Source organism: Abramis brama (genome assembly GCF_963993115.1).
Source record: "Abramis brama genome assembly, chromosome: 1".
Taxonomy (NCBI): Eukaryota; Metazoa; Chordata; class Actinopteri; order Cypriniformes; family Leuciscidae; genus Abramis; species Abramis brama.
Window position 1 is genome coordinate 53,165,484 of NC_139963.1, and position 24,866 is coordinate 53,190,349.

Genomic DNA, 24,866 nt, shown 5'->3' on the forward strand with positions numbered 1-24,866 from the left:
CAATGGGGTCCAGCAGATTCAAGTCGCAAAATGTGCATGCATCCTTCACAAAAATAATCCATCCGGCTCCAGGGGGATAAACGAAGGCCTTCTGAGGGTAATCCGTGCAGTTTTGTCGTAAAAATATACATATTTAAAACTTTATAAACGAAAATAACTGGCTTCCGGTGGCGGTCGGCGCGCGTTTATGGAGATGAATGACGTCATGACGTAGAGCGAACGTAGAGTTTTGTTTTTCTCTGCTCTCTGGCTGCGCTGTCACGCTCGTTCTACGTCACGACGCTTCCTGCGTTACGTCCTACGTCATATGCCAGCAACCATCTCCATGAACGCGCACCGACCACCACCGGAAGCCAGTTATTTTCGTTTTTCGTTTCCTGCAGAATCGTAGGCCGTGCCACATTGGATGGCACCTTAGGCAAATATCCCGGCCTGGGATGTATGATGGCTTTAATGTCACCTGGAGCAAACTCCAGGTAACCATGACATGTAGAGAGCGCCTGAAGATCTCCTACCCTCCTCAAAGAAGTAATGGCCAATAAAAAAGCCACACTTTTAGGGAAAGGTTCTTGGCCTCAGTCGACTCCAGAATTTCAAAGGGGGTCTCAACCAACCCTTTGACAACCACGTGGGAATCCTGAGTAGGGTTGCAAAATTCTGGGAATTTTCAAAGATGTAAACTTTACCACTTTTTTAATTTAAGGGAATTAACAGGAATTTATGTGAATAAACGGGAATAAACTAGGAATTTTCAAATTTGAAGGTTGGCTCTTCATAGGGAACTTAAATATAGTTGAGGAAAGTATATTTTAGTATAATCTTGACTAAAACAAACAGATGCCATTCAAATACACTTGAATATCCATGCCATTCCTCAATCACATGCACATAGCACACTGCTTACTGCATGGCTATTGAGACCACACCCCCTACTGGCCCTGTGCATGCCTCCATCACATGTACAGAAGCCCAAAGCACAAGACTCAACAGTTTATTTTTTACACAAATGTTGGTTTTAAGGGATGAATCTGTTTTGCAGATCCTGGTCTGTTGTTTCTGGTTGCAAATTGCTGTTCACAGGCCTGCAATGCTTTCTGGTTGCAAATTGCTGTTCACAGGCCTGCAATGCTTTTGGGTTGCAAATTGCTGTTCACAGGCCTGCAATGCTTTTGGCCGTATTTTTGCATCAAAAGTTTAAGCACGTTCATTTGCGTTTGAATAGTGCGAGCTCTCTGTGGGCGTGGTCACACTAACACTTAATGAGATGAAATGAGAACGACTGACATCGCTCTCTTTTCATACAGTTTTACATAAACTGAGAATATTTGTTTTTTTATAAAAAAAAATTCATTTAAAAGAAGAGAATTTAAGATATATGCCGGTGTGTCTGTATACCTGTGGGACTGAGTATTCACTGAGTTACAGTTCATTTTCAGACGCAGTTTAGAATGGACTTCACTGACAGAGAGAAGGCAGAACTTGCATCGTGTTTATTTTTCTGTATTTGGCAAAAAGCACAACACTTTCTTTTTATTTTGAGTATACACAAAAATAGACACTTAACAGAATCGAATGATGTATATCACTTATGTAAGATCAAAATCAACAGAGTATTTTGAGTCTCTTTTGCACTGATCGAGCAGAGCGAGCAGATCACGCCGACGTGATTGCCGACCCCAGGGTGTTAAAAGTAAAATCTTCCCAACTAGAGTCCCCCCAATGGATCTCAGCCACTTCCAGTCCTGGATCTAACAGATCTTCTTGTGTATCTTCAGCTGACTTTTAAAAGTGAAGCTCTTTCCACACTGATCACACATGTGCGGCTTCTCTCTGCTGTGGATCCTCTCGTGTGTTTTCAGATTTGATGACTGACTGAATCTCTTGTCACAGTGTGAACACTTGTAATGCTTTTCTCCAGTGTGGATCCTCTCATGTGTTTTCAGATGTGATAACGCATTGCATCTCTTGTCACAGTGTGAACACTTGTAAGGTTTTTCTCCAGTGTGGACCTTCTCATGTGATTTCAGATATGATGAATAATTGAATCTCTTGTCACAGTGTGAACACTTGTAAGGTTTTTCTCCGCTGTGGATCTTCTCATGTTTTTTCAGATTTGATGACTGGCTGAATCTCTGGTCACAGTGTAAACACTTGTAAGGTTTTTCTCCAGTGTGGATCCTCTCATGTGATTTCAAAACTGATGACTGACCGAATCTCTTGTCACAGTGTGAACACTTGTATGGTTTTTCTCCAGTGTAGATCTTCTCATGTGTTTTCAGTTGTGATAACACACTGAATCTCTTGTCACAGTGTGAACACTTGTAAGGTTTTTCTCCAGTGTGAATTCTCTCGTGCTGTTTTAAATGTTCAGCTGTAATAAAAGTCTTCTCACACTCAAAGCACATGTACTCTCTCACACAAGTGTGAGTTTTCTGATGTCTGTGTAAAGATTGCTGCACTGAAAAACTCTTTCCACACACAGAACATGAATGTGGCTTCTCCTTTGTATGAACTGTCAGGTGTGCCTTCAGGTGTGATGCACTAAGAAATGTTTTTCTGCACTGATCACATGTGAACGGCTTCTCTCCGGTGTGGATCCTCATGTGCATCTTAAGACATGTTTTTAGTGTGAAACTCTTCCCACACTGATCACATGTGAACGGCTTCTCTCCAGTGTGAACACTCCTATGCGCATCAAGATGATGTTTGTATGTGAAATTCTTCCCACATTGATCACATGTGAACGGCTTCTCTCCAGTGTGAACTCTCATGTGACGCTCTAAACTATGTTTGGTTGTGTAACTCTTTCCGCACTGAGTGCAGGTGAAAGATTTCTTGGCTCTTCTTTTATTTAAAAATGTCTTTGAGCGACTCAAAGGTTTTTCTCCAGGTTTGACATGGTGTTTCTCCTCCTTCACTTCACTCAGTTCTTCACTCTCCTCCTTCACTTCACTCAGTTCTTCACTCTCCTCCTTCACTTTCATCAGTTCTTCACTCTCCTCCTTCACTTTCATCAGTTCTTCACTCTCCTCCTTCACTTTCATCAGTTCTTCACTCTCCTCCTTCACTTCACTCAGTTCTTCACTCTCCTCCTCCACTTCACTCAGTTCTTCACTCTCCTCCTTCACTTCACTCAGTTCTTCACTCTCCTCCTTCACTTCACTCAGTTCTTCACTCTCCTCCTTCACTTTCATCAGTTCTTCACTCTCCTCCTTCACTTCACTCAGTTCTTCACTCTCCTCCTCCACTTCACTCAGTTCTTCACTCTCCTCCTTCACTTCACTCAGTTCTTCACTCTTCTTCACTTCACTCAGTTCTTCACTCTCCTCCTTCACTTCACTCAGTTCTTCACTCTCCTCCTTCACTTTCATCAGTTCTTCACTCTCCTCCTTCACTTCACTCAGGTCTGAAATAAAAGAAAAAATAATTTCATTTTTAGTACATCAAAATAGTGAAATGTGCAGTGAAAGGACATAAAAGTGAGCCCTAAAATATTGTAATAATTTAGAAGAACTTTTATAAATTATTTGCACGTCCTTGAAAATCTCCCATGAATAAGGTACAATGTTAATAATTAGATAAATGAAACTTAACTAGAATAATATTAACCTAAAAATATACATCAACAGGGCCATAATACTGACAACGACTTTTAGATTGATATTCCTTTCCCTTACTGATAAGCTTTTTTATTAAGTCTGGTTGATAAAGCCAACATATTGAAATGCTATTATTATTTAAATATTCTATCTATCTATCTATCTATCTATCTATACTAAGACCCTTAGCTATTTCAAACTACTTACTTTTCTAGCTCAATTGCAGAACTTTGCTTGCTGTCTAGACTGACAGCAACTTTAACTGGTTTTTAACTCATTTTACTCAGGCAACCAATCAGTCTCTCAGGATCATTGTGAAGCTATCAAGCCACGCCCTAGCAACCATTAAGAGCACCCTAGCAACCCAAACAGAGAGGGATATCTTCAAATCCGAACATTTTTCATGAATTTATAGCCTAGCAGCTCATTGTTTAACAATTTAAACACTTGTTCCAAGACCAATTAAAGGAGTAGTTCACTTTAAATTGAAATGAAATCATATACTCACCCTCAAGTTGTTTCAAACATGTATGAATTTATTTCTTCTGCTGAACACAAAGGAAGATATTTAGAAGAATGTCAGTAACCAGACAGTTTTTGGGTCCCATTGACTTCCATAGTATATTTTTTTCCTACTATGGAAGTCAATGGGACCCAGAAACTGTCTGGTTACTGACATTCTTCTAAAAATCTTCCTTTGTGTTCAGCAGAAGAAAGAAATTCTTACAGGTTTGAGACAACATGAGGGTGAGTATATGATGACGGAATTTTCATTTTAAAGTGAACTACTTTAAATGCTTTAATCTTTTAGGGCCCTATCTTGCACCCAGCGCAATTGACTTTGTACACCAATGCATGTATCATTCCGATTTTGCACCCGCACACAGAAGACTTTTCCCTCCACAGACACACGCCGGTAAATTTGGAAATGAACTTGCACTCCCAGGGGCGGTTCAGCGAAAAGAGGAGGCGTGTTCCGGCGCAAACGGTGCTATTTTGCAGGTTTAGAAAACTATTCCGCCACAGACCAGGAAAAACCTAGTCTAAAGTTGCGTTGCGCATGTTATTCATTTGCTATTTTAAGGGTGCATGCTTGGCCATAATCAATGTAGTGTGTGCACAACGCACACACACTTTGCTTCTCTCATCTACACACAGACGCAGCAGTTTTCATTTTTGCAAATCATACATAATTACAAGGAAAATTATTACCACACGAGGGAAATCATTGTGGTGTCCATGAAGATGTGGAAAAAATAGGCATAAATCTAGCTTACACAATTACCCAAATTATTATACGCCTGTTTAACTGAAGCTAATTTGGGTGGGTTTCTCCATCCCCAATGTCACTTCTCTGTGTTTTACGGCCCTGGCGAGAACGTCGGTCTCCTCGGCTGTGAACCGCTCCTGGCATGCACCTGGCAAATCCGCCATTATAATAGGAATCCGCCATGGAACAAGCGTGCCTGCTCTTAAAGGGAATGTGAGATGACGCTCTAATTGTTTTAATTCATGTTACGCCCAAACCACACCTATGATTAATGAAGCTACTTCAAACCAACCCATTTTAGATTTGCGTCGGGCGCAAGACTCATTTATCCTGCCGGTATAATAGCAACAGCGCCCAAGACCCGCCCACAAAGTTACTTGTGTTTCGCGCTTGATACTTGCGTTTCAGATCGTTAAAATAGGGCCCCTAATGTTTTAATTAATATAATTTGCAATACGAGTTATAGCCTATGTTCATTCCAATATCGAAATTAGGTCTGGGAATCACTGGTTACTTCACGATACGATACGATACGCGATACATTGCTGCAGATGATTTTTTGCACTCGGGAGAAATCGAGTGGAATCGATGCTCGCATGGTCGCGGCTCGCAGCGTGTGAGATGAATTACAAGCCGAGCCGAGCACGTTACGAGCACCTCCCGACCTACCGATAATTTTTAAACATGTTTTTTCACCAGCTGTCCTCTATTGCCAAATCATACACAACCATGTCGATGGGGCTATACCTCAGTGGCAGCAACCATACAGTGTGCGCATACACTGTCGTCACTGTCACACACATACACACACTTTTCTCTCTCTCTCTCCCATTCACAACATGACGGTTTAGCGCGAAAGCCCACGTGATTGCTGCTGGCTCGGGATAAAATTCATGCAGGACAGTTGTGCCGTGTACCAGCTGCTTTGACGCGATTATCAGTTAAACTGACTCGCAACGTGTGCAATATCTCACGACCTCCCGAGTGTCCGAACTCGCACCGTGTACGCCCGCCCTAACGGCTTTTAAGATCGATACTTGGCAAGAGCGCATCGAGAATCGATAGCGGGAGAAAATATCGCGAGATATCACCATATCGATATTTTGGCGCACCTCTAATCAAAATGTTGGATATCAAAATGTTTTAATGTTTGAAGTACTTTTTTACTTCATATTACTTTACATTAATTTTTTATTTTACATTAATAGCCTATTATATTAACAATATTGTTAACATATATTAACAATAAATGTGCTTTTGAAGCTATTTGTGTCTGTTTATTGTCTTAAATATTCATAATGTCAAGGGCAGCAGACATGGTCATCCGGTAAAACCGGCCTTGGTCATTCGGTAAAACCGATATAGTAAATATTTAAATGGAATAATATTGCTTTAAATAACTAAAGGAACTACAATAATACAAATATAAAGCAGATAATGTTTTTTTTATCCCTTTTCTCCTTTCCCTGTGCAATGTTTTACTTGAATATGTTGGAGTGTTTAGAGTAGTCCAATAAATTATTACATTTATGAGATCAGTGATAATTTTATTTAATATTTCTCTGTGGTACACACTATATCTCAACATCAATGTCAAATCAGTTTTTTTCATGAATAATTATCTGTAAATTAATAATTTTAGATATATTCATGGTTAAACCGAATGACTTTTTGACAATGACAAAAAAATTAATTGATTGTACAAACCACAAAATCTTATTGTTAACACCTAGGTAAACTAAAAAATGGTTTCAAATATAGTTATATCTCCATTCTATTTTTTTACACTTTAAAAAACCTTATTCGTCAATGACCCAATTGCATATCTAAAAGTGATGAAGTGCTTGAATGTTTCTAACATGAATGTTCTTCAGCTTCATGAATGAATGAAGAATAAACACCAACCTCTTTGTTCTTCAGGATCTTCAGTGTGTTTCATTCTGCAGGGTTCTGGATCACTCATGTTCTCACTGTCCTCTTTAATAAACTCAGTCTTTGCAGATTTCAGCTCTACCTGATGCTCGTCTTCACTTGTAGACTGATGGGAATATTCCAGCATTTATTGGAGAATTACAGTGGGCGGAGCTTCACTGATGATGTGAATGCTGTGGGAGGAGCTTATCTGATGATGTGATTGTTGTGGGAGGAGCTTCACTGGTGATGTGCGTGTTGTGGGAGGAGCTTCACTGATGATGTGATTGCTGTGGGAGGAGCTGATCTGCAAAAACCAAAGTTATCAGTTACTGAGTTTGTTTTAATACTAAATGACACATCTAAGCATTTATGTATCTCTATATAGAAACCAACAATTACTCTTAGTATATTCACACCAATGAAATGAGCTTCAAGTGTCAATTTACAGGAGATCTGAAGACATCAGCATAATAAATGAGGTGAAACCAGGAACTATATTCATGAAATAAAGAGTGTTTTTAGCAGATCTGTTAATATTGATGAGCCTCAGACTATCAACACTCATTCAACAAGCCATTCAGGATCATCAGCAGATCATCTCAATTTATTCTGAGTGTTTGCTGTTAGAAACACACATTATTTGAGTCAGGATAGACGATAAAAGCCTGTAAAACTGCTCTATTGAAAGACAATACGGTAATTTCTCACCATCTGACACGTATAAAAAAAATCTGTGACAAAAACAAACACTAATGACACTCATCTTCAACCATATCTATAAACTGAAACATGGTTTGATTTTATGATAACTAGTAGGGATGGGTGATATCTTATCGTTTGCGATATATCGTTGAAAATTCTCCTCATGATAAAAATTTGTCTCCTCACGATAATAACGATAAGTCTAGTTGATGACGTAGTTTTGTGCGCGCGATTCACTGTTAACGTGTGGACATTCTCTGTGCGGAGTGAAAACAAGTATGGCGGAAGGCGGACGTGAGGCTGAGGAGGAGCTTGTTGTTAAGAGAGGAGCTACCTCTACAATTTGGAACTGGTTTGGTTACAGAAAATCAGATGAGGAGCAAACTACCGTAATGCAAAGTTTGCAGAAAAACGGTGGTTACAAAGAGTGGAAACACGTCCAATTTGTTCCACCATCTGAAACACAAACACAAACCAGAGTATGACGAATGTCTGAAAATACGCGAGGCGACGGAGGCGGAAACTACAAGTGGACCTAGGGGTAAGAAAATTCCCACCCAGATGAAAATTGCCAGCGCATGCTATTTGCGTCCCTTATGATAAGCAAAGTAAACGATGGAACGAATTGATGGAAGCAGTGGCATTTTGTTTGACAAAAGACATGTTGCCATTCCAAACTGTCGAAAAAGAAGGATTCAAGTGAATGATCCATAAACTGGACCCAAGATACAACATGCCCTCAAGGAAGTACTTTTCCAAAACAGCCCTGCCAGCGATGTATGAAGAGTGCCGCGGTAGGGTACAAACATCACTGTCTACGGCGGATTTTTATGCTTCAACTGCAGACTAGTGGAGTAGCAGAGCGACCGAGCCGTACATTAGCCTTACGGTTCACTACATAACGAGTGACTGGAGTTTGAACAGCTGTTGCATCCAGACAAGTTTTTTTCCCAGATGACCACACGGGTGAAAACATCACGAGTGGCTTGAAGCAGTTTCTTCAAGAATGGAATTCAGATGAGGAGAAACAGGTGTGCCTAAAAACGGACAGCGGGGCCAATATAGTAAAAGCAGCCACTCTAAACATGTGGACAAGACTGTCTTGCTTTGGCCATTGTCTACACATTGCTATTGGTAAGTTTACTCTTTTGCCCACAGCGTTTCTTCCAGCTGATTCTCGCGCGCGCGCACACACACACACACACACTTGTCCTGTGTCCTGCCGGCGACGATAAAATGTTCGCACAACGAGGACGTTAATTTGGTGAATTTGAACTAGCCTCGAGTATAGCTGGTGGTGCTGCTGGGAGTAATGTCGAAATAATAAAAGTATAGTGGCAACGATATGCGTCTGTTCATTCATTCTTGTCAAAGTTTTTTTTTTTTTTTTTTTTTCATTCTTGTCAAAGTTACCAGCCGAATTGACAACACGCTGACGTCAGACGCACGTCCGTTTACAAACCAATCAATGTCAAGATGCAGCCCATATAGATGATGACGACAGGACGCAAATACGTCATGTTAAGTTTTTTAGTGCGCTCACATAATTGCAATGTGAAACCAAACCAAAACTAACCTAATGTATACAATGTATCAAAACATGAACTTTGGTTCGGACCTTGGTGCGGACTTTCAGGTGTGAAAGGGCCCTTAGTGTCAATATTTAATGCATGCACACTGAGCAAACATGAGCTTAATATTAACTGTATTTATGTATTTGTTTCTGCATTAGTAACGTGACTGACTATGCAGTATTTTGAACAGCAATTCATTACATTAGCTAATGTTTATATTATATGCATTTAATATTAAATGTTCATTTATTTAAATTATTTTTTTAGTTTCATCTATTTTAATGTTAACTGAACTTTAACTTTTTTCTTTTCTTTTATTTTTATTTTTATTTTTTATTCTTGTGCAAAAGAAACATAAATAAATGCTTAAAAATTAAATAGTTTTGTTGTTGTTTTGCAGAGAGAAGCATGAGGGATACCAGGATTGACAGAGCTGTGGGAGTCTGTAAGAAGATTGTCAGTGTTTTTTCGCACAGCTGGAAAAAGCAGCGAACACTCAAAGATGCTCAAGTAGAACTTGGCCTTCCGCCACACAAACTTGTGACTGAATCGGCAACACGATGGGGATCAAGGCAGAAGATGATCGAGCGGATACCTGAGCAAGAGAAGGCCATTACGCAAGTCTTGGCTGCTGACAGGTCAATCAGGCATCTGGTGCCTACTTGGCAGGATACTGATGTCCTAGACTCTGTCAGTAAAGCACTTGGGCCTCTTCTTGATTTTACAGATGCCCTCTCTTCAGAAAACTATGTCACAGTGTCATGCTTGAAGCCTACTCTTCATCTATTCAACAGTGAGCTGCTGCAGGGGAAAGATGAAGACACAGATCTTACCAGGACAATTAAAAGTTCAATATTGGACTACATGAACACCAAATGGTGACCAAGAGGTTCAGGAACTGATCAACATGGCAACAATTCTTGATCCACGCTTCCGCACTCAGTATATGAGTCAAGAAGAGATCCTGGTCATCAAAGCCAGAGTAGTCAGAGAGGTGGAATCCCTTTCTGTCATGCCAAGTGATGCTGGCTCTTCTATCCCTGTAACGTCATCTGAATCAACAAAAGAAGCTCAGAGCGCATCTTAAAGGCAAAAGAAGAGTCTTGGAAGAAAACTGAGGCTGAATTAAACAACTATCTGCATGGGCCACTTGCAGATGGTGAAAGCAATCCCTTTACGTGGTGGAAGGTACATGAGGTGAATTTCCCTAACATCAGTCCGAGGCTCGAAATTGCGACCATTTTGGTCGCATATGCCCCTGAAATTTAATCTGTGCGACCAAAAAATATATTTGGGAGCATTTGTGCGACTGCAAATAATGGTTGTGGTGCGACCTGTTTTCATTTCTCTAAAAAACGTTTGCAAATTACTTCACAGTGTGTACCTTATGTGCGCTGATACGCGATGGCCGGACCGTCATTCTATCCAACGTTATATAACCAATCCAGGGGTTTTCCTGCATTGAATTTTTTTTGGCGGCCGCCAAAGCCTTATTTGATCGGTGAGTGACTGCTGTGCTTGACAGGGCCGCACGCGCGCGCACTCTCACGCTCTCTCTCCCTGGCGCTCGCGCATATTAATCAAAATCATTTACACGATAGAAAAAGGGCGGAAGACCGAAGTTTCACGTGGAGCATTCGGAGATTTGTTTTCTCCTGAATTACCGCGGAGTGTGAATTGTGCTAAAAAAAAAAAACTGCCGGAATAATCAGGCAACGCGTGCCGTAGGCTACACGTCCACTAATGACACGTCCGATTTGCGAACTAATGACTCATTTGAACCGATTCACTTTAATGAATGGTTAAAACAACTGATCCAACACTGAACTCACGAGACGTCTGAATCGATGTATAACAAATCGGTAACACTTTACAATAATGTTCCATATATTAAATTCTAGTTAACTACATTAGTTAACATGTACTATTAATAAACTGCACTTTGTTAATTTGTTAACCATTGTTAATGTTAATTTCAACATTTAGGCTACTAATACTAGCCTACATTATTGAAATATTTTTTTTATTTGTTAAAGGAGAACTCCAGTCATTTTTTTGTAAATTTGGAGTGCTGTCAATACAGAGAACAACGACAAAAATCGGTGTTGCCTACACCGTGTTATCCTCTTTTTAAAATTTGCACCCTGTTGACTTCAATGGGGCACGTTTTAAACCTGCTTTTAGCCTCTTAACGTCCTTGATGTGTCATACCAAGTGCCCAGCCATGTTAGATGATTCCTTCAGAGTGAACACGGGTGAATCTGACTGCAGTAGATGTGAAAGATATGAATAAAAATGATGTTATTTCAGCCAGCGCTCATACCTGTATTTACATCCTGTTTTCGGTCGAAGTCCAAAGTAGTCGATTGTCGAGTTCACGTGCATAGGTTTAGTTACTATGATCACGCGCGTGAACTCGACAATCTAAATTAACGACCGATTTTTGTCGTTGTTCTCTGTATTGACAACACTCCAAATTTACAAAAAAATTAGCTCAATGTTAAAATTGACCGGAGTTCTCCTTTAACATTAGTTAATGCACTGTGAAGTAACATGAACGAACAATGAACAGCTGTATTTTTATTAACTAAGATTAACAAAGATTAATACAGCATATTAATAGCAATAGAGTGCCAAGTGCCAAGCAAAAAATGCAGGGACAGGTGTGTGGCAAACAAATCAGGTTCATCAGGTTCGATTATTAAGGCTTTTAATGGGCAGGATGCTGCTGGTCGTTCCGCTATATCAGCAAAGCTAATTATATGTCAGATATAACACCGCATACACCATCGCCCAAGAAGAGCTTGCCTTCACTAAATTTAACCCTATGTTGCAGCTCATGGAAAAAGAACGGAGTTGCGATTAACATGACGCATGCAAATGACAAATCATGTGCCAATATCATCGGGGTGAGATGATATAGAGCCAGAAGACCAGAAGACCAAATTTCAAATCTTGGCCACAGGATGTGTAAAGCCCCAGTGAAATGAAATATGTTAATATATAATTTGTAGTTGTGGTGCTCCTAAATTTTTGCTGGTGCTCCTAACTTTTTGAAGTTGGGAGCACCAGTGCTACCAAGTAAAAAAGTTAATTTCGAGCCCTGCAGTCGTTTGGTTGTTCCAAAAAGTACTTGTGCATCCCCGCCACTAGTACACCCTCAGAGAGGGTGTTCAGCGCTGCTGGAAATGTAGTGACATGACAAACATGTGGGTGGTTGACGTGAACTCAAATCCAAAGTGGAAAAAAAAATATTTCTAAAATGTATGTCAAATGTCTTATAATTATATTGCTTAATATGTGAATAACTCAAAACTGAATGTGTCCCTTTCTAATTCCTTATTTATTTAGCATTTTATTAACTTTTTTGTGTGGTAGTCCCAAATATTGTCCACTGCTGTGACAACATTTTTTATGTTAATATTTAATTCAGAGATTGTGTGACAGATAAGACAAATATGCACAATCCTTATCAATTTGTCCTAATTACATTCCCACATCAAAAGTAACTAATAAAAATTCACAATCATGTTATTATCCCACTATAAGATGTACACATAGGGACTTTACCCAAATGTCTGGATTATATTCATTATAATTAGTATAAAACCTAATGAAGCTTCATTCTATCCTTATATGTGCATAGTGATGATATCATTATTATACTATTCAACACCTTTTACATAAATTTGTGCATTTAAATGCCTTTTCCACTTATAATTCAGTTTGTCACACCACAGGACATTTCGTCACACCATTGGACAACAAAAAGTACCGGTATGCCCCTGTTTTGTACAAAGTCACATTTATTATTTCTTGTTCAAATAATTAAAAAAAATCATTAAAATGAAGTTACAACTTCAAGTTCAAATGTGTTTTGTACAATAAAGTCAGAAGAAAGAAGAAGAAACGATGCGCGTGGAATCTGCCTAACAAACATCGATTTCATTGGCCTTTTTATGCAGTGGTATTACGCAACAAGGAAGTGTGTATACAAATTGGATACCACTGTTTTCAGGGGAATCTTAGAAATACAGCAAACAAGACCGCACCTCTCTATCATTAACAGTTTTTAAGATAATTACACATATGTAAAAGTATGCAATTTTGGGCGGTATCGCCTAATCCGTCCCCATAACATTTCTATTCATATCCCATTGAAATGTGCGATCTCGAGAGCTTAAAGGAGAACTTGGTAACTTTTTTAACTTAATAAAACTGTCTAGAAATCATTTGGATGGTTAAACAACCTGTTCTGGTGATATTGGTGACTTTCCCCGCTCCCCCCAGCGTTCCCAGGCGGAAAACCAACCTTGCAACTTGGGGACTACCGTCCCGGCAAGATAGAAATTGGAAGTCTCGTGAGAAACGAGAACGAGCGCGAAACACGAATTGCTTTACGGCAATTCGACATAAACACACACGCATATATGATGTATTACCAGATTACCCACCTCGGTAGACATAGCTCCACACGATGTCTGGCTTGCTCCGATCAAAACAAACGCACATGAGCAGCGGTAGAGAGGGGGAGGAGGCCGCCGCAAGTGAGTTTTTTACGACCGTGTTGTGACATATACGCCCCCCCACAGCTATAGGCGGAGCTCGTGGGGAAAACATGCGACAACAAAAGGGAAAATCAGCAAAGAAGTGAGTAGAGTTCGCTAGAGTTGCCGAGTTCTGCTTTAAAACCATAGACAGTATATAAACTGGACACAGCGACCCCATTGGATTCAACGGAGACAAGTGAAGTCAATTAGAAGCTCTCACTTCCTGATGGCTGAGCGACTGCGCAGACTCAAACTGAGCTTGACGACGTAGATGTGACGTGAACAACCTGTCTGTCTTCTAGTAGCTGTGCCAAGAGAAATCTGAATCATTCCCTTCCGAAACTTGCAGAGACGGAGAGCGTGAGTAGGAGCTGTCCATGAGCTAGGAGCAGGAGCAACTTTTGCTAAGTTTTCTGATGAATTATTTTGTCACTTTGCCTCCACGTCCCCCCGATTGCTCGTGAGCTTCTCCTCCTGTCCATACGGTGATCTTTCTACTGTGCGACAGAGAGTCGCGTGGTTATGACGCATTTGTTAGCCTATTTTTACAAAACTGCATGGGGCCATAACGTAAGATACAAGGGGCCATAACGTAAGATACAAGGTAATGGAGCCTTTTATATATTTTCGTGTTTCTTTAGAAATAAATAATGGACAAATGGAGTCTTTAAATGCCTCGGATGTAAAGTTATTCGCTGTCAAACTGACGCCAAAATGAATGGGAGTCGATGGAATGCTAACAGCAGGTGGGGGTCTGCTAATCAATGGCGGCGCCCAGGAGAAGCTTCAATGTTTTATGAAACCCTGCCCTCCTGCTTAAAACAGCTAACTGAGCTAGCAATGACTCTCCTCTTCCTGATTCGCATCAGCTATGAAATCAGCGTGATATGATTAGTTTCTAAAGCTGTCAGTCATCTCACGTGAACCAACCAGATCATAAGGCTGTTCTAATGCAATGACGTCTGTGTATAGTTCCTCATTCTGAGCTACAAACACAACTAAACACATCTCTTCATCTGATTCAAGAAGCTAATAAATGCAGGATTCAAATATATCTGGTTTGTGTGTGTGATTTCTGTCCGATTTTGGTTATTTTATAGGAACGAAGAATGTTTACGTCCACTGGTGTGACAGCCATTTCCACCAGTGTGACGCTGATTTCATGGCACACTATAGGACAGTGCTGTCACACCAGTGGACATTTTCAAGATCAAGGCCAGTTTGCAGCCTAGCTATATGAGAGACAGTCTTCAATCCTGACTAACAGTGTTAAGGTTTACATTATTTTCAATAGTCAATCAATATAAATTGATGAAAATTTTCAGATCAATACTTAGATTATGTCACACCAAAGGACTGCATAATGGATCCCATTTCCAACAGTGCACGGAAATAGCAATATTATGAAAATATTTGAAACAGAACTCAACTTGTGGGCAGTCCATGTACTCCAGTGAGGTCTACTGTACTTCCTGGATGAAGAAGGGCCCCTCTCAGTAATAGGGTGCCCACATTAATGCCCGTTTTATATAATGGCGTCACACCAGGTGGACACCAGTTTTGCGGACAAAATGTAATGCGTCACAATTATTTTAAATGGGGACCTTATGACTTATAACCTTTAGTTTCATTAAGTTAACACCTCTATAACATCTATTCAAGTATTTTAATGCATTTAGACTTATTTTTCATTTAATTACAGTAGTTTTAAGATAAGCAACGCTACCCCGGACAGTCACGCCAGTGGACAAATGTCATGTTTAAAACGAAATATTTACATATTTGAATTATAATACTCATTAATTACAGATGTATTAGTTCTGGAAGATTAAACTGTATATAACAACAGATATTTTAATGAAATATTATAAATTTTTATTTATATTTGTCACCATGAACACAAAAATGTAGCGTCACGTCAACCACCCATGTGACGAATGCCAAGAGGAGGAAACAGTCAGTCACATTTGTATGTCATGTAGAAAATTTACACAAGAAAGGTGTTGAAACATAATTTACAAGAAATTGGTATATGACAGTATAATGTAAAAAATGTATTAGAAATAAATATTTGTTTTATTTTTTAAAGAGGACTGGACTGGAAAGACGAGTACAAGTATGATGTGACATGATAATTGACAGCAGATGACAGTAATGCGACTTTTTGGATGCCAACTGCCGTAAAACACCGAAGAAGAAGAAGAAGAAGAAGAAGAAGAAGAAGAAGAAGAAGAAGAAGAGAGTTCACACCGGATTCACAAAAAGGTTTGTCCTGAAAGTGGAGCAGTTCCCACTTTAAAAGCAGAAGCCTTTGTTTATGGACCACAACATGTAAGTGCGTTACTCTCTGTTGATGTGTTTTCCATCAGTTTATATCATTTTATTTATGTTGTAGCAACGCTGTTTCAAACACATACAAACTTTATTTTAATCCCACCAGCGAACTTTGAATGTTGGTGTTTATTAGAGCTTTTATGTAGTGTTTATCCACATGCTCGCTTGACTACAGGAACGTTACGTTAAACATGGTTCTATGTAAAAAAAAAATTATTTTTATTTTTTTTACTGTGGTAAACCATGGTTAGACTCGTACTTATAGTTTTGGACAGATATTTGACTACATTCGTTTTGTAGAGTGTGTGTGTGTGTGTGTGTGTGTGTGTGTGTGTGTGTGTGTGTGTGAGAGAGAGAGAGAGAGAGAGAGAGAGAGAGAGAGAGAGAGAGAGAGAGAGAGAGAGAGAGAGAGAGATGATCAAATAAACCCCTCGAGGATTAATAATGAGTCAGAACGTGTGTATGAAATGCATGAACTTTTTTGCCTGTTTTAACATAAACAGTAGCATTAGCAGTAACTTAACATTTACAAATAACAAGCGTAGACTATATAAACAAGTAATAAAAACTCGGTGAGTGTTTTAGCGCAATTTTCTCACTTCATGGGATCACAACACTAAGAGATAGAAAATCTTTTCCTGTTTGTTTTTTTTTTTTTTTTTTTTTTTTTTTTTTGTGCGTTCCCGAGATTAGACCTTCCTTAACATAATGCCGAAAACCCGAAGTCTCTAGGTGGTCTGGTTGAGGAGTAGATAGAAGTGCAAGATTGGTGCGCACAGACAGAACAGAAATAATGAGTTAACAATCGCAATTTTGTCCGTTGGAAAATTGCGCTAAAAAGTATGAGACATCTACAAAATAACATACCTCTCTGAAGCGTCCTGTAACAGCCGTTCGTGTTTACAACAATGCACCGGAGCAACTACTGTTATGGTAACGGCGTGACGTTTCCGGACAGCGTGAACTAGGCGCTTAGCGAATCACAACACACTGGGCCAAGCTGACCAATCAGAGCCCGTCGTGTATTTCTGAGGGAGAGGCTTCTTATAACCAGGAAATCATGGAAATCATCAGATCGGTTTACGAGAAGGGATACAGCGGTGCAGAATATAGGTAAACTAGATGATAAATAATGCTTTTTTTTTTAATGAAGTATAACACCACATAGCCTATTTAAGCCTTCGAAAAAAGCTGATCAAACCCTTTAACAGACGCTGAAAACATATTGTTTAAGTCTTGGAGGCTTACAGTGCTAATTTGTACCAATAATAGGATTAAAAAGCAGAAGGAGAATGAGCATTTAGTTATCTGACTCTAATATAAGTAATCTGACCCTTTTAAAGTTATTCTTGTTCTTTAACATATGTTTCAGTATCTAGATTGTACAGGATACGTTAATATCTTTATTAAGTTCAGCAAAATTCTGTTCAGTTTATAAGCTGTCAGATGAGAAAAAAACCTGTTATAACACACTAGTAGAGAAAGAAAACAAAAATAGGATTTTTTTTTTCTGTTTAACTTTTTTATTTTCATAGAATGCACTTTAAATTCAACATTTTCAATATTCGCTGATCTTAAACTTGTTAAATGTAAAATATTAATACTGAACATCAATGTTCTAACAGAAAAATCTGTCAACTCTGTTATAGACAAATTGGGTTGACGATAACAGTTACCATTTTTCACTATTATGTGCTTTAGCTCAAAAAAACTATATGTCTCTCTCTCTGCTCGTTCTTTCAGTTAAACATGCGCTCTGTCACAAGCGCGGCAGTTCATTAAACATTACTCACCTCAAATAAGACTTTGGCGGGACAAAAAAAATCGCTTTGGTTTGCGCTAAAACAAGTTCAGTGCAGGAAAAACCCTGTTGTTGCTTTAGTAGTTATCCTTGAAGTGCTTTGCACACACAAAAATGACTTTACCCACAGATGTGGGTGCATTTCCGTGAAAAATAAAACTCAACCAGGCACTTCGAAGAGGTTCTGATGCTGGGAGACGGTGTAATGAAGCGTGTGGGTTACTACATCCAACAACCGAACATTTTGACTTACCCTCTCGTAACTTCTGCATCCTTTAGCTTAGACTACAAAATCACAGCGAGAAATAAAAATGGAGGATTGCTCGAAGTGTTGGGCCGAGAGTCGATGTCCTTATTTGGTAGTTCCGCTGCAAATACTGTGACGTTATTGTTAAAAAAAAAACCTAATAATAGAGAATAGAAAAATCGGAACAGGTTGCAAAATATGACCAAAACAGAATATAAAGATATCAACGAAGTACCTGAAGAGACTAATTTCAACTTTTCTGTACTTCTAAACACTCCAAATATACAACAAAATGCATTTAAGGGCTAAAAAAGTGGATTAAGCATGATATGTCCCCTTTAAGTTCTTTCTGCGCAAACTTTAAAAACGTGAACCTGTGAGAACACTGATGGCGTGCACATGTGTATTACGCGTTTAGATTATAGGAATGTTTGAACCTATTTCGATTAATATTTCAAGTTTGCTTGTTACTGATACATTATCACTCCACTGAGTCATCACTATAATACCTTCCTCTCTTTTGTCCAAGATACTCAGCCCTAGCTTTTGCATCTGCGTTTATCCTGGCTCTGAACTGTCTCTGCCTCTCTTTATTAGACAGAGGCATCTGGCAGGACAGAATTGACCTTAAAGGGTTAGATGAATACAAACGCTGCTTTGTAAATATTGAAAATGTTTAAATCATTATCTTATTAATATGACCAGATTTATGGTTCATATTCAGAATCGTCTGTTATTGCCAGTTTACATGGCGATGTTTCCAAGCACTTTCAAGCTAAAATAAAGGCTGTTTTCATTTACATTACAATGCCTAGTATGTCTATTTAATGGTCGCGGGTGCGGGTGCGGGGCGGGGCGGGGCGGGTCAGGGTGGGTCGGGGCGGGTTGTAAAAATAGATACAGTGGTGCGGGGCGGGCTGGGGCGGGCCAAATAATTTCATAAAAGCGGGACCCGCGGGTTGTAAAAAAAGCAATTTAAACAACGTAGGGCTATTATTCCATGCATTACTTCAACTTATATTAAGTTGCTCAAACAAGTGGTCAAATATTTAACCATGTACATATTAAAATCGCAAATATTTTAAATTAAAACTTAAAATTGACAAAAACAGCTGACTCTCATGCCTTTTCTTTTGCATTTAAATTTTAATACAATAAATCTTGCATGTCACAAAGAACTTGTTTTTCCACCTCCACGAATGAGTGCTGTTCATTATTTCGCCTTGAAGTAAATTGTAGTTTTCCTTGCTTTACCCCGGTCTTAAAGTAAAAAGATGACTGTGAAAAATAATGAAATTAGATGCATTTATGGTGAAATGACTACATTTTCAGGTCAATCTGTGTTCATTTTGACCACGAAACATGCGCTGTCACTTAAATTCAGCGTTTGCAGCACAGCAGAAATAGACTCGGTGCGGAAACGATCTCTGCACTGCTGTATACGCACCGCAACTGGAACGGATCGCTGGACCGCATCCGCGTACAGTGTGAAAGCTCTGACCTGTTAACATGGGTACGGAAAAAAATACGCACTGCAAACGGAGTATGTGTGAAATGGGCGTTACACTTGGAACACACTCACAGACCCCTGTGTTGCAGGGAATTAAAAAAAAAACAAACAAACAAAAAAAAATCCACAGTATAAATATTTAATGGCAATTAACCAATTTTTAGATAATCAGTTTCCTCAAATGAAATGAGTTAACTCAAGTTTTAATTCAGTGGTATTATTAACATACTGTAAAGATTACAGTAAAGAACTAAAAATGCTGTTCTTGTTTTTCTGGTTTTACAGTATAATTGTAGTTTATGATTTACAGACTCTTGTAAATGTTCAGGTTTACTGGCTACCGAAATTGCCAGTAAGTGTCTATAAATTTTACAGCATTTTTTTTTTTTTACAGTGGGAACTCAATGAAAGGAGAAGTATAGTGTGGCCGGCCCTTAAAAACTTAAAAAGTTTAGTAACAAATTAAATTTCAGTGTAAAAGTTGGTGTTAAAATATGGCAGTATTGTATATTTTAATGACAATATCACGTTATATATAATTAATTTACAAAAAGGCAAAAATACAAAATGTAAAAAGTAATTACATCGCCAGTGATCAGGTTACCCGCGGTTACGAGTAATCCAGAAATATTTTTAATGATATTCGGGTCGCGGTCAGTCAGGTCGTTGTATATATATATACACACTCACCTATAGGATTATTAGGAACACCATACTAATACTAAGTTTGACCCCCTTTCACCTTCAGAACTGCCTTAATTCTACGTGGCATTGATTCAACAAGGTCCTGAAAGTATTCTTTAGAAATGTTGGCCCATATTGATAGGATAGCATCTTGCAGTTGATGGAGATTTGTGGGATGCACATCCAGGGCACGAAGCTCCCGTTCCACCACATCCCAAAGATGCACTATTGGGTTGAGATCTGGTGACTGTGGGGGCCATTTTAGTACAGTGAACTCATTGTCATGTTCAAGAAACCAATTTGAAATGATTCAAGCTTTGTGACATGGTGCATTATCCTGCTGGAAGTAGCCATCAGAGGATGGGTACATGGTGGTCATAAAGGGATGGACATGGTCAGAAACAATGCTCAGGTAGGCCGTGGCATTTAAACGATGCCCAATTGGCACTAAGGGGCCTAAAGTGTGCCAAGAAAACATCCCCCACACCATTACACCACCACCACCAGCCTGCACAGTGGTAACAAGGCATGATGGATCCATGTTCTCATTCTGTTTACGCCAAATTCTGACTCTACCATCTGAATGTCTCAACAGAAATCGAGACTCATCAGACCAGGCAACATTTTTCCAGTCTTCAACTGTTCAATTTTGGTGAGCTCGTGCAAATTGTAGCCTCTTTTTCCTATTTGTAGTGGAGATGAGTGGTACCCGGTGGGGTCTTCTGCTGTTGTAGCCCATCCGCCTCAAGGTTGTGCGTGTTGTGGCTTCACAAATGCTTTGCTGCATACCTCGGTTGTAACGAGTGGTTATTTCAGTCAAAAGTTGCTCTTCTATCAGCTTGAATCAGTCGGCCCATTCTCCTCTGACCTCTAGCATCAACAAGGCATTTTCGCCCACAGGACTGCCGCATACTGGATGTTTTTCCCTTTTCACACCATTCTTTGTAAACCCTAGAAATGGTTGTGCGTGAAAATCCCAGTAACTGAGCAGATTGTGAAATACTCAGACTGGCCCGTCTGGCACCAACAACCATGCCACGCTCAAAATTGCTTAAATCACCTTTCTTTCCCATTCTGACATTCAGTTTGGAGTTCTGGAGATTGTCTTGACCAGGACCACACCCCTAAATGCACTGAAGCAACTGCCATGTGATTGCTTGATTAGATAATTGCATTAATGAGAAATTGAACAGGTGTTCCTAATAATCCTTTAGGTGAGTATATATATATATATATATATATATATATATATATAATTTTATTTTTTTTTTCATTTATTTTTTTGCGGTCCGAGTTGCGGCCGGGTTAGTTGAAACCGTCGGTTGGGTGCGGGTTGTTTATACATTGACCCGCGCATGACTGATCAGGGCTCACTTTTATGATCTTTCACTTCATATTTCTCTTTTTGAATTTTTTGATTTGCTGAAAATGGATTCAAACTTTTTTCTTTCATTTCAGACCTGATGGAAGTGAAGGAGGAGAGTGAAGAACTGAGTGAAGTGAAGGAGGAGAGTGAAGAACTGAGTGAAGTGAAAGAGAAACATCATGTCCAACCTGGAGGAAAACCTTTGAGTTATTCAAAGACTAAAATCACATTTTTAAATAAAAGAAGAGCCAATAAATATTTCACCTGCACTCAGTGTGGAAAGAGTTTCTCAAGCAAACAAAATCTTGAGCGTCACATGAGAGTTCACACTGGAGAGAAGCTGTTCACATGTGATCAGTGTGGGAAGAGTTTCACGGAAAACTCAAGTCTTAAGTGGCACATGTTAATCCACACAGGAGAGAAGCCGTTCACATGTGATCAATGCGGGAAGAGTTTCACGCAATCATCATCCCGTAAAGAACACATGAGGATCCACACCGGAGAGAAGCCGTTCACATGTGATCAATGTGGGAAGAGTTTCACGCAATCATCATCCCTTAAAGAACACATTAGGATCCACGCCGGAGAGAAGCCGTTCACATGTGATCAATGTGGCAAAACATTTCTTGGGTCATCAGCTCTAAAAGCACACCTGACAGTTCATACGAAGGAGAAGCGACATTCATGTTCTGTGTGTGGAAAGAGTTTTTCACAGCGTCAAACTTTACATGCACATCAGAAAATTCACACTGGTGTGAGAGAGTACATGTGCTTTGAGTGTAAGAAAACTTTTATTAGACAGAACTGTTTAAAACTGCATGAGAGAATTCACACTGGAGAAAAACCTTACAAGTGTTCACACTGTGACAAGAGATTCAGTCGATCAGAATATCTGAAAAGACATGAGAAAATCCACAGCAGAGAGAAACCACACAACCTTGTTTAAAACAACTTGCGATATCACTGATATCTAAATCCAGTGTTAGTTCAGTGTAATTGCCATGTATGCAGTATTTAGTTTGATCAAACTCTTCAGCTGTGTTTCCGTAACTCTTCATCTCATCTCTTTCTGCTGTGATCATGAAATACTGCAGTATGAGATGATGATGAACAGAAGACGACAAACCAGCCCGAGACTCACGGTTATCAAAGCCATCACCACACACCAGCTATAGGTTGAGATGGAGTGATTTGACTGTGACTAACTTACACAGAAGAGATGTTGTTGCTCAGCATGTTGCAATTACACTGAACTAACACTGGATTTAGATCGCAATGTCGCATCTTTGAGTGATCAACTAGAAAAGAAAGCTTTTAAACAAGGTTAATACGAATCCATTTCAGTGTCAGTAGTGTATTTGTCCTAGTTTGCTTTATTCTTGCTGTTTTAAAAAGTGTGTGTGTTTCTGTTCTAAAATCTGTGTGCTTTAGATGGGTTTTTCATCTCCATGGAAGAGAAGAGCTGGTCTGATAGCGGACTAGGACTGTCACGATTACTTGTTTAAAGTCGAGTATTCGATTAAAAAAAATCCTTGATTGCAATTTACCCGCGTCGAGTAACTGGCAAAATACCAGAAGTGTAATACATGCTAGAATCCATGTACCGCATTATTTTACATATTTTCTAAGGCTATGTTCTATATTAAAAACATTTACAATCATAATATATTTTAGTGCTATTGTGAAATCACAAAGGCTGTGATTCAGTTAGATAAATATATTTGCTGTTTTTTTTTTTTTCCTCAGAGAAGTATTTACACTTTAATTATTTACATGCGTGCAGATTAGGCTACTTGTTAAAATGACCTCAGCTACGTTCACAGTAAACGCTGCTCCATGCAAACTCAGTCTCTGTGCTGTTTGTTTAGGTTTCCCATAACTTGCGTTTGGGAACGCAAAAAGTCGGACGTGGTTTGTGTTTTGCATAGTTGTTATCATTCATGTGTGTGGAGCGTCTTGGGATTCTCATGCTGTGAGTTTGGGTTGCTTAACGTTCATCTGGGAATGCAGTCTGTGCCATTTCACAAGATTTGTAAAATTTGTAACTCATTTGTAAATCTATGCAAACACAGGAGAATACATACATATGTTTCTAAATATACAAATTGTTGTTCATCACAAATTCAAAATTAAAGTTTAACCCCTCGCTCTGTGTTTGCATGTTTTGATGTGCACATGTTCTTTTTTAATAAATTACAGTGTAACGTAACGTCAGCGGGTGGATGAAGAAGACGAAGGTAGGCGAAGATACAAAATACTCAATATTTATTTCCATAGGCAGAATCCAAACAAAACTCGAAACAGTGTGCGTGCACAGAGTGCTAACAACACAAAGATAATTGCATTAATGAGAAATTGAACAGGTGTTCCTAATAATCCTTTAGGTGAGTATATATATATATATATATATATATATATATATATATATATATATATATATATATATATATATAATTTTATTTTTTTTTTCATTTATTTTTTTGCGGTCCGAGTTGCGGCCGGGTTAGTTGAAACCGTCGGTTGGGTGCGGGTTGTTTATACATTGACCCGCGCATGACTGATCAGGGCTCACTTTTATGATCTTTCACTTCATATTTCTCTTTTTGAATTTTTTGATTTGCTGAAAATGGATTCAAACTTTTTTCTTTCATTTCAGACCTGATGGAAGTGAAGGAGGAGAGTGAAGAACTGAGTGAAGTGAAGGAGGAGAGTGAAGAACTGAGTGAAGTGAAAGAGAAACATCATGTCCAACCTGGAGGAAAACCTTTGAGTTATTCAAAGACTAAAATCACATTTTTAAATAAAAGAAGAGCCAATAAATATTTCACCTGCACTCAGTGTGGAAAGAGTTTCTCAAGCAAACAAAATCTTGAGCGTCACATGAGAGTTCACACTGGAGAGAAGCTGTTCACATGTGATCAGTGTGGGAAGAGTTTCACGGAAAACTCAAGTCTTAAGTGGCACATGTTAATCCACACAGGAGAGAAGCCGTTCACATGTGATCAATGCGGGAAGAGTTTCACGCAATCATCATCCCGTAAAGAACACATGAGGATCCACACCGGAGAGAAGCCGTTCACATGTGATCAATGTGGGAAGAGTTTCACGCAATCATCATCCCTTAAAGAACACATTAGGATCCACGCCGGAGAGAAGCCGTTCACATGTGATCAATGTGGCAAAACATTTCTTGGGTCATCAGCTCTAAAAGCACACCTGACAGTTCATACGAAGGAGAAGCGACATTCATGTTCTGTGTGTGGAAAGAGTTTTTCACAGCGTCAAACTTTACATGCACATCAGAAAATTCACACT

At 39.2% G+C, this 24,866-nt stretch overlaps 1 protein-coding gene and 1 long non-coding RNA gene across 2 annotated transcripts; one reads left to right on the forward strand and one right to left on the reverse strand.

The window, feature by feature from the left end:
- Positions 1-1,475: 1,475 nt before the first annotated feature.
- LOC311087722 (uncharacterized protein) lies at positions 1,476-16,897 on the reverse strand. Its single transcript, XM_084121126.1, has 3 exons — positions 16,811-16,897; positions 6,775-7,087; positions 1,476-3,406 (listed from the first exon to the last, which is right to left on the reverse strand). Exons 2-3 carry the CDS (start codon positions 6,926-6,928, stop codon positions 1,749-1,751), a joined length of 1,812 nt encoding a protein of 603 aa, XP_083977252.1. The 5' UTR covers positions 6,929-7,087; positions 16,811-16,897; the 3' UTR covers positions 1,476-1,748.
- A 70-nt stretch (positions 16,898-16,967) lies between these two features.
- LOC311087961 lies at positions 16,968-23,697 on the forward strand. Its single transcript, XR_014607402.1, has 2 exons — positions 16,968-17,056; positions 21,644-23,697. It is a non-coding gene; the product is annotated as an uncharacterized lncRNA (long non-coding RNA).
- Positions 23,698-24,866: the final 1,169 nt, after the last annotated feature.

Excerpts from the sequence above, each read along its gene's own strand:
- LOC311087722 (XM_084121126.1), bottom strand. The coding sequence starts at position 6,928 with ATGCTGGAATATTCCCATCAGTCTACAAGTGAAGACGAGCATCAGGTA. Across the intron at positions 3,407-6,774 it reads AGATCCTGAAGAACAAAGAG|ACCTGAGTGAAGTGAAGGAG; the intron begins GTTGGTGTTTAT and ends CTTTTATTTCAG.